Genomic DNA, 10637 nt, shown 5'->3' with positions numbered 1-10637 from the left:
GTCTGGATGTCTTGACATTTGATCCAAACTACCTTCAATGATAAATAAAAGTTAAGAGACAATATTTCATGCGTTATCATAGGGCAAGCTTAAAAATGCAATAATTAGTTTTACACATTTGAACCTGATCCTTCTCTCTATCCACCAAAAGGTCCCTGTTCTGAAATAAAGTCTTTTCTCAGAATTTCTAGCTCTAATTTAACATGGTCAAGTCTGCTAATCAAAGTCTGCATGCTCACTTGAACACTAGAGGCAGGTGTGTTTGAACAGGACTAACTAGTGGATCCAGTTCAAGGTTGACCACCTGTGTTTGATCACCAAGGGCGGTGCAACCTAATGATTAAAAATATGGGCAAGACAACAGTAGTTTAAAAGAGGATTGAACCATCATCTACCAAGCTTACAGTAGTGCGTTAGATAAAAACAACAACTAAATATCAAAATAGTGCTCGTTTGTTCAATAAATCCTGCAATTTCTACTCTTGCTTCAACACAATGTACCTGCCTGTCATTGCATAAATACCACAGCTAATGATAAACCAGTCTGTTGGTTCAGAGAGGGATTGAGCAACCAACATGACTGGGACCTTTCACTTTAAACAATTCCACATTCCTATCCTAAATAATCAGAGGCTTTGCTGAGATTTTAGCTGAAATTGCGCTCCAGGCCGCGTGGCGGCGCTGATGTGCTGTGTTGAATTCATTTACCAAGACGAGGAAGAGAAAAACATTGCTTTCAAGCGCATAGGTCAATGTTATGTACACAAATAATGGGATTTTATTTATCTAGTATTATTAAAGAGTCGTCAAACCCTTTATATACCTTCCATTAAGCGCGAGATTTGCGTTTTGGGGTTTCTTTGAGGTTTGTCTATGCACAAACGCTTTTATAATCTCTGTTTACAGCATATGAAGTAACTTAGGTCATTGCTGTTGGGTAAGAGCGTTTTCTGTATATGTTTACATTTTTTTAAATGACAGTAGTGTTTATTAAAATTAATAATAACAATATTGAGTTATTTTAACCCAATTAAACTGTCAACTGATTAAACTTATGTTTTACCACTCAATGTCCAGATATAAGCAAGTCAACTATCATAATGTTAGTTGTTATTATTAGAAATGGTGTTTTAAGCTGAGTTATGATACCTACTGATCCTATATATATATATATATATATATATATATATATATATATATATATATATATATATATATATATATATATATGCATATTAATGAGCCCAAATTTTAATTGAAATTCCAGAGGAGGCCGCTAGAGGTCGCCATTGACCCATATTCTTCAGCCACATACTGTAAATGATAATGGATAAATTAATATTTCTGTCTGTTTCAGCATGTTTCTGGTGGGGTTAACCGGAGGTATCTCCTCAGGGAAAAGCACAGTGTCTTCTCAACTGAAAGAACTGGGCTGTCCTGTGATCGATGCAGATGTGGTTGCCCGAAAAGGTGTTTAGTACTTTTGTCTGTCTTTATTACAATTAAAAAATATATATTTTGTAACGAAAATCATATTTAGGCACAATTTATATTGTCTACGAAACTAATTTGAAGCATTTAAACATAAAACAGTCAGTAAAATAGTTTTTAAAATCATGAAAATTAATATTAATGTTTTTATTAATAATATTTTTCCTATACCCCTTAATAATGCTATTTAAAACATGAATTCTGAATTAATTTAAATGTATATTTTTAAAATAAATTAAATATTAAATAAAAATACACAATTATTGAATTATTTACATGCAAATAAATTAATTCAGTAAATGCATGCATATTTCATTTATTTTGTTAATTTAAAATGTACAATATATAATATTTGAATCATTTTTAAGATAAAGAAAATGGCAAAAAAAAATAATAAAAATAATTTTTGATATATTTTTACTAGTGGGTTCAGGACACTATAGTTAATTTATGTAAGTGAGGATAGCAAAATAAAGTAAACTGTGACATATTATACCCAAAAATTCTTCATACAGTGGACTACCAGTAAAATTGATAAAAAATTTGGAACCAAAAATTATTCAGACACTTTGACCTGACCATGTTTTGCTTAAGTGTTATCTGACATCATTAAGATTATTTTTTTCTGACACAGTTTAACTCTGAGATCTTGTCATATTTTATTACCATTTTTTAAACTATAGTGAATAAACTGTATTAATGAATGACATGTTTAAGGTGTCTGAATAAATTTTGATTTGACTATGTAACAATATGTAATTTATGTTATATATATGTTAATATGTAATATAATAACATATATAATATGTGCTTTATTTGTGATTTTTCTCTGTGCATCAGTGGTGAAGCCCCAGAGCCCAGCGTACAGACTGATTTTGCGGTACTTTGGACAGGAAATTTTGTTAGACAATGGCGAGATTGACAGACAGAAGCTGGGGCAGATAATCTTCTCCAACCCAGAGAAACGAAGACTTCTGAACTCCATCACACACCCAGAAATACATAAAGAAATGTTCAAACAAATACTGCTGTACTTCATCAAAGGTACTCTCATGCATGCTTAAAACAGAGCAGATTATGATTATGCATAAGTCTCATGAATAAATGCTTGTGTTTGCTGTTTTTTAGGCTACAGATATGTGATTTTGGATGTGCCGCTGCTTTTCGAAACACGACGTCTCACCCGGTTCCTAACTCACACTGTTGTCGTATACTGGTATGATATTAATTTTAATCTCTTTTAGTTTCTCTGTTTTTCATGAAACATGACATGAGTCAGATTGGGTTGGTTGCTTTTAATTAGTTTTTAAAGCAAATCTTCTGGTGTTATTTTAGTTTAATTTATATACCAATATAATATTTAGTAATATTTTAAATTAGCTATATTTTCAGTTTTCATTTTAATTTTACTTTTTAGTAATTTAATGTGCCTCAATATTTCTATTTAGCTTTAATTTATTTATATTAATTTAGCTATATATTAATAAAATATTTGTTAACTAACTAACTATTACTATGACTTTTCCCTCAATAAACACCTAATTACTGCTTATTAATAGTTAGTAAGGTAGTTGTTAGGTTTAGGTATCAGTAGGATTAAGGGATGTAGAATATGATCATGCAGAATAAGGCATTAATATGTAATAAACAGACAATATACTAGTAATATGCATGATAATACGCAACTAGTTAATAGTGAGAATTGGACCCTAAACTAAAGTGTTACTACATTTTTTGTAGTTGCCAAGGCAGAATTTCTCATTTTCATGTAGGTTTAAGTTTCTTAATCTAATATATATTACTTTTCCAACTTTACTTTAGTTAAAGAAAATGATTTTTTAATAGTTTTAGTTAACAGTAACTACACTGGGATCTATATATTGGCAGTGATCCGGCGACGCAGCTGTCCCGACTCATGCAGAGGGATGGTTTGAGTCAGGAGGAGGCCGAACAGAGAATCGGCGCTCAGATGCCCCTCAAAGAGAAGCGTGGACTCGCCAGTCACGTGATCGAGAACTCGGGCTCTCGCGAGGACACTCACAGACAGGTGCTGCGGCTGCACACCAAGCTGGAGGACTCCATGGAGTTTCTGGTTGTCAGGGCCGTCGCCGTGGCAGCCGTCGCCGGGCTTGGCGGTCTGTTCTTGTATACAATCAGACTGCTTGTCTCTTAGCAAACATCTTAAAGGAATAGCTCACCCAAAAATGAACATTCTGTCATCATTTACTCACAGAATGCATTTCTTGCTTTTATGGGAGACATTTGGAAGAACATTGGACCCCATTTACTTTCAGTGTATGGAAAATCCCTTGTGTTGTGCGGAAGAAATTAGGTCATACAGGTAAATGTAAATGATGACAGCATTTTCATTTCAGTCTAAAAACAACGGAGAATATGATTTTATGTTTTCAAATTTTTTTTTGTTAGGTTTTTATTTGATGTCGAACCTCACTTCTTTTCGATATTCTGACCTCACCACCGACAGCTAGCTTACAGCCTGAGCTACAACTGTGAAATCTCCATATTGACGGTTACTTGATGGGACGGTACTTCTAGGGTCCCGTGTTATGAGCACTATCATGCACAGCTGAGCAAAAGCACAGGCTGCGTAACTCTAGAATCAGCACAATAATTGTGATTAGTCTTAAATGTAACATATTGTATAAAATATGCTACTTTTTTACCTCGACACACGTTATTTGTTAATTATGAATTCACGCATACATTAAATGAACCGAATGTATCAGTATCTTCTGCTGCTCTTTGTGAACGTCAGATATTTTGATCCATATCTGAATTAAACGAACTGTCACAACATCATCTGTTGTACTAAATTCACTCTTTGTGATGCTAAATGACCCATGCAGTGATTTGCATATGTAAAACAGATAAATATATATGTGCCAATAGGAGAATCACACTTTGACATAAGCAAACGTTGAACTGAGTACAAATGAAACTGAATATTTATTGATGTATTTTTATTGAGTCCAGATGGGAAAATTATTATGCAAGTTTTCCAACCAGCAGTTGATAGTTTAAAGAGCTATTATTTTTACCTGATGTAAAATTGTTTTTTTAGGTATAGAATTAGCGTTTTTAGGTTGATTCGGTCATGTTAAAGGGGTGGTTGATTATGATTTCACTTTTTTAACTTTAGTTAGTGTGTAATGTTACTGTATGGGCATAAACAACATCTACAAAGTTACGACGCTCAAAGTTCAATGCAAAGGGAGATATTTTCTTTTACATAAATCACTTTTTAAGGACTGCACAAATAGCTGGTAGGGACTACAACGAGCTTCTTCCTGGGTTAGTGACATCACAAACCCCAAAAATTACATAAACCCCGCCCCAGAGAACACACAACAAAGTACGTGAAGCCATGTTGAGCTGCTTTAGAGAAGAGGAAGAGTTGTTGTAGTAGAGTGTTATTACCATTTCGTCATTTTACGCCGGACTGCTTCACAAACGAGGGTCAATTCAACACTGGATTTGCACAAAAGATTAACATGACGGCACATGCTAGTGGATGAGTTGAATCAACTCCACAGCAACTACATAAATTTATCCACTAACCGTTCAGAAACGTCTAAAAGTTGTAACTTCTTCCTGAGTCTCTCCATCAGTGTCGACTCCGGTTTGAACAATGTAAGGCTGAACACCGTTACTGACAATCCTCATTTTGGCTGCGTGAGATTCTCCAGCTTTGTTGTTGTTGAGCTGTTAAAGCTCCGCCCTCTTCTGGAAAGGGGGCGGGGAGCAGCAGCTCATTTGCATTTAAAGGGACACACACAAAAATGGCATATTTTTGATCACACCCAAATAGGAGCAAATTTGACAAGCTATAATAAATTATCTGTGGGGGATTTTGAGATGAAACTTCACAGACACATTCTGGGGACACCAGACACTTATATTACATCTTGTGAAAATGGGCATAGGTCCCCTTTAAATAATATTTTTTACTTAAATAAAACCAGTTAATTTGGATGTTACAATTTTACCATTTTCAATGCACAAGGAATTTTCAAATCTCTTAAGCAACAGGTTTTGCTGATGCATTTACATAGGAGTGTGTATATATGTTCCTCTCACAGTGTAAACATGAGTAATATACATGTACATCAGATGTACACAGACAGATATGGCAGTTGTGAGTTCTCTCTCTCTGTCGTCTTCACTCACTTCCCTTCATCTTCAGGCTTGGCCCATGGTGATGTTCTCTGTCTTTAATAAGCTGTTCTTATGCTAACACAGAGTGACGCGGGCCAGCGGCCCTGCACAGTAAGACCTCTGTTTCTGTGTGTGTGTGTGTGTGAGAGAGATGGTCAAGGTTTTAAGATTGTGCATCTGTCTTTATGGAATGGATGAAGATTGTGTGTGTGTGTGTGTGTGTGTGTGTCCTGTCAGAGTGCTTTAGCCTGTGTCCATCTGAAACAAACAGAATCAAGTGTCTGTATATCAAGATGTAAAGTAACTGAAAAGTAAACTTTTTGAAGACTGTCACTTTGGGAAATGTTACTCATGAGTGAAATATTAACCCCAAAAATTCACAAGAAACAAAATAAAAAAAATACATTTTTGGCATAAAAGATATTAAGCCATAGTGATGTCATTATTGTTATCCCAATTAAGCACATTTCCCACCAAAATTCTCAATGCATCCGGAAGTTTTACCTTTTAGTAATTCCCTATAGAGATGTGATTCTCAATAAATTAGAGAATATATTAGAGAACCATTGGCTAAAGTGGCAAGTATTTAGTGACCACCCCTATCACATGAGCAATAGCAGGAACCAGCTCTCTTAAACCTAAATGGAACTAAAACGGCCAAGAAAACTTTCAAAATCTGATGAGAAGTTTCTCAGATTTTCTTCTTTGAGAAAATGGTCCCGGAGGTCCCACTACATACTGATTTTTGCTTAAAGAAGCCATTTTGTGTTTCCTGCATTTTCTTTTGGTATAATTAACACCAAAAATAAATATATGGAGAGTAGAACATTTCTTATTGGTCCTAAAAATAGGCATCTTCATCAAGCCTTTACTTTGACTTTGAGGTGACCCAGAGATGTCAACCCCAAAAATTCTTGGTGGTTTTCATGAGATCTGCCCTTAAAGTATTTTGAATGAGTGATTTGTATGGGATGGCCGGCAAAAGTGAAGCATTTGAGTCCATTAACTGGGAGTAACTGTGTGTGTGTCCTGTAGATATTTTCCCTAGAACTCTCTCTCTCTCGCCTACGGGCACGTCCACATCATAACACACTGTCGCTGGTCGAGTCACCCAGCCCTATCACACCAACTCAGCTGGAAAACACCCACCAAATGAGAAGTGACAGCTGCTTTGTGTGTGTTTGTCAGCAAGCGTGGATTACGGGGTGTATGCCGGCACTTATTTGATATACTGAATTTGACTTCTTAAAGTATGGGATAAAAGTGCACATCAAGGCTTGAAATGAGTGGATAAGCATGTTTTCCATGAATTTTCAGCAATAGTTGTAATTATTTTCATTAAGAAAATGAACAAACATGATCCAATCATGTTCTACATTCATTGTTCTGCCATCATTTAGTCACTCTCATGTTCTTCCAATCATGTGTGAAACGCAAAGTTCCATACAATAAAAGTCAATGGCTTACAATGTTGTTTGATTCCTAAAGTTTTTTGAAAATTGACAAAAATGACATTTACTGATGAAAGTGATTTTTGGGTTAACTATCCCTTTAAACTTTGTAAGCACTCTGATATTGTATATCCTCTTGTATTTCTGCTGAACATCTGAAATACTCCAGATGCAGAATTTGATTTTGCTGACATAAGTCTTAATAAATATATACTCAATTAGCCTATAACTTAAAGGGTTAGTTCACCCGAAAATGAAAATTCAGTCATTAATGAATCACCCTCATGTCGTTCCACACCCGTTAGACCTTCGTTCATCTTCAGAACACAAATTAAGATATTTTTTGATAAAATAAGAAAAGATAATTAACACTTTCAGATTCCCAGAAAGCTACTAAAGACATATTTAAAACAGTTCATGTGACTACAGTGGTTCAACCTTAATGTTATTAAGCGACGAAAATACTTTCTGTGCGCCAAAAAAACAAAATAACGACTTTATTCAACAATATCTAGTGATGGATGATTTCGAAGCTTTACGAATCTTTTGTTTCGAATCAGTGGTTCAGAACGTGTATCAAACTGCCAAAGTCATGCCCCCCAGTGGTGAACCACTGAAATTTCAAAACACTTATGATGTAACGAAGCCTCGTTTACTGAAACTACGTGATTTTCACGCTCCGAACCACTGATTTGAAACAAAAGATTCATAAAGCTCCAGAGCTTCATGAAGCAGTGTTTTGAAAAAAATATCAATATGTTAAAAACAAAACAAAATATTAATTTGTGTTTTGAAGATGAACGAAGGACTTACAGGTGTGGAACGACATGAGGGTGAGTAATTAATGACAGAATTTTCATTTTTGGGTGAACTAACCCTTTAAACATAAGTAAAAACAACTGCTTTTTGGATCTGCTGTCAATGAAAAGGCAAATTAAAAATGTCTCGGTTTAGTTTTCCGAGGTTTAATGTTGAGGTGGTGCATGTAAACTTCAAAATTATTCTCTAGAGTAAGAAATATATCAGTTTACATCTTGATTTTTCGCAGCTTTAGAATTTCAATTTTTGAATCATTGTAATATTTTTCATTTAAATAAGTCCCTCAGAAGTTTACTGAGGCTGTTGCCCATTGGTTATATTTATTTGTACATGATTTCACCACCACTACCACCAAAAATAAATAAATAAAGAAAAAAGATTTGTACTTAATATTTTTGTCTTGTTTACCATTACAAATATCTACAAAAATATATAAATCAATAAACATTAAGTAATTGACAGGCCTACAATTTTCAGAAAACAATACTTAATACCTCAAGTCATTTTGCTTCTCAATTAAATTAATCTCGATTCACGAATGTTTAAATATTTTACTGGAAAACAAGACAAAAATAGTAAGAATGTCCCGAGAATATGCAATCTGTCCCTTTAATTGACTGGAACAAATTGCCTGGAACAATCTGAAAGCACATTTCACACAATCAATATATCAAGCAAATCTAAATTATAGCTACAGTACTTGACATTAGATCACAGCACCGCTTCTGTTTGTCATTTACAGTTTGGAGGCTGCCAGAGCAGATAAACCATCAGCTGGCACTTTACATGACCCACATGCAGCCCACCTGCCAGTCTGAGCGCAGTGGGCTGGCGTCTCGCTCAGAGCTAAAGGTGAGATCTGTTCCGCGTCTGCTGTTAGAGACCTTCGGTGAACTCGCGTCAAACTGAGACAGCTGCTGGTGTCATTGGCGATGAGAGGATGATGGCCAAACAAATGTCTTCATCTGCTTTGCATCACGTTTACCTGAAGCGGTGACATTGCAAACTGACATTTACATGAACTGAGTTCCGCAAAAGTCCGGGAGGAGATTGCAAATAATTCCGCCAATCACAACCGGCTCCGCCCCTTCATCACAGCAACGGCCATCTTGCGTTTCCACAGCACTTACGTAAAGTTGTCATTCCGGAACTATTCCAGCAGTGAGAGCATGGCCGTATCTACCATTGAGGACACCGAGGTCATGTCCTCGGTATTTTTTCCCTAAATTTCAAATTAGTCAAAGCTGAAATCCAGCAGTGATGATCAATGCCAAACACAGAACCCGGTCCGTGTCCGAATCCATATGTCGTCTGTGTTTTCCATGGGCGTCGGAACCATTGTATGTGGGTGAGACAAGACCCACCCACTTTTTAAGACCAATGATATTGGACCCACTCACTTTTACCGTCTCTAATCCCCCCCAGGTGTTGCTACTCCACAAACCACCAACAGAGCATAAAAAATACCAAAAATAAAAATATTTTTTAAAACATCGCCAAGTAAAACGCTGCGTTTATAAAGAAATGTCTCTTTACGACCACAACAAACGGGACAATTTCAGACGCGCATTCCACCTTCGGCTCAGCGCCAAGCGCAAGTCAAACGAGCGCGGAAAATGTAGCTTCATTTGAACAACAGTGAACTGTGGTCAGATGAGATGTTGTCAGGCTATGTCAGTAAAACTCCAATCTGCTGCGTTCACACCGAACGCGTCTGGGGCGTCAAATTCGCGCCAGACGCGTCTAGTTGGACGCTTGAACATTTTGAAGTCAGACGCTTCAGACGCGCGTAAAATTCGCTCAATTCGCGCGTATAAACAAAGTGTGTTCAGACGCGAATTCGCGTCATGGGAGGGGCTTTCATCTCTTTCTGCACAGATCCTCTGAATAAACACATAATCTCGTCAGTTGGAAACCTGTAGCGGCAATTTAACTCGGTTATGCCGGCCGACTTTTGCTAGCTAGAAGGTGGGCTAGTATCAACGGCTAAAATCATGCAAAAAGTTTTACAACTAACCAGATTGTCCGATTTCTTCGCTTATTCTCTTCCAGGCAAGGTCCTTTTTATTCCTGTCTCGATAAAAATATAATGACACATCACAGAACTCAGGGTGGCTAACGTTACACACAGCGACATCTTTGTTCTGGTCTCCGGCATCACTGATCACATCATAAACACGTTACTACCAAAGCAGAGTCCCTGATTGGTTAACGCGCCGCGAATTTACGCCAAAGTTCAGATTTTTCAACTCGGGCGTTTGGGCGTCAGACGCTCAATTCGCGCGTCAGCCGCGTGAACGCTCAATTCGCGCCGCGCCATTCGCGCGTCAACGGCCGATTCGTGCCGCGCTAGACGCTTGATTCGCGCCGCAGGACCTCTAGACGCGCGTTTGCATTGACTTAACATGTAAGTCAGACGCCTCAGACGCCCCAGACGCGTTCGGTGTGAACGCAGCATATTAGGCTATAGCCTACTGTGCTCGAAGCGTGAACTCAAGAATTGCTCGCGCAAATGCGCGGCGCGTGCTGCATATTACTGCATTATAGTTTAACTAAAGCGCTAAAGAAACTACGGGCATGCAACATCATTATTCTGAGGTAAATGAAGTCATGGAATTACCAAACATGCGATTAAGCTGCCTCAAAACTGTGCATGCATGTATGTATTTGTTGACATGGTTTTAAAGCTATTGTTATCCA

At 36.9% G+C, this 10637-nt stretch overlaps 1 protein-coding gene across 2 annotated transcripts; it reads left to right on the top strand.

The window, feature by feature from the left end:
• The first annotated feature begins 723 nt into the window (after positions 1–723).
• On the top strand, positions 724–5030 carry dcakd (dephospho-CoA kinase domain containing). 2 transcript variants are annotated; one of them, XM_067378219.1, is made up of 5 exons: positions 724–937; positions 1358–1470; positions 2332–2535; positions 2620–2707; positions 3379–5030. In XM_067378219.1, the coding sequence occupies exons 2-5, from the start codon at positions 1359–1361 to the stop codon at positions 3662–3664; spliced, it is 690 nt and encodes a 229-aa protein (XP_067234320.1). In that variant the 5' UTR covers positions 724–937; position 1358; the 3' UTR covers positions 3665–5030. The 2 variants fall into 2 exon arrangements, with proteins under 2 accessions (XP_067234320.1, XP_067234321.1); XM_067378220.1 differs by having other exon boundaries at positions 727–865.
• The last annotated feature ends 5607 nt before the right edge of the window (positions 5031–10637 follow it).

The sequence above is a fragment of the Chanodichthys erythropterus genome, chromosome 23, assembly GCF_024489055.1.
Source record: "Chanodichthys erythropterus isolate Z2021 chromosome 23, ASM2448905v1, whole genome shotgun sequence".
Taxonomy (NCBI): Eukaryota; Metazoa; Chordata; class Actinopteri; order Cypriniformes; family Xenocyprididae; genus Chanodichthys; species Chanodichthys erythropterus.
Note: the sequence above shows the minus strand (reverse complement) of the source record. Positions and strands in the feature narration are given on the sequence as shown.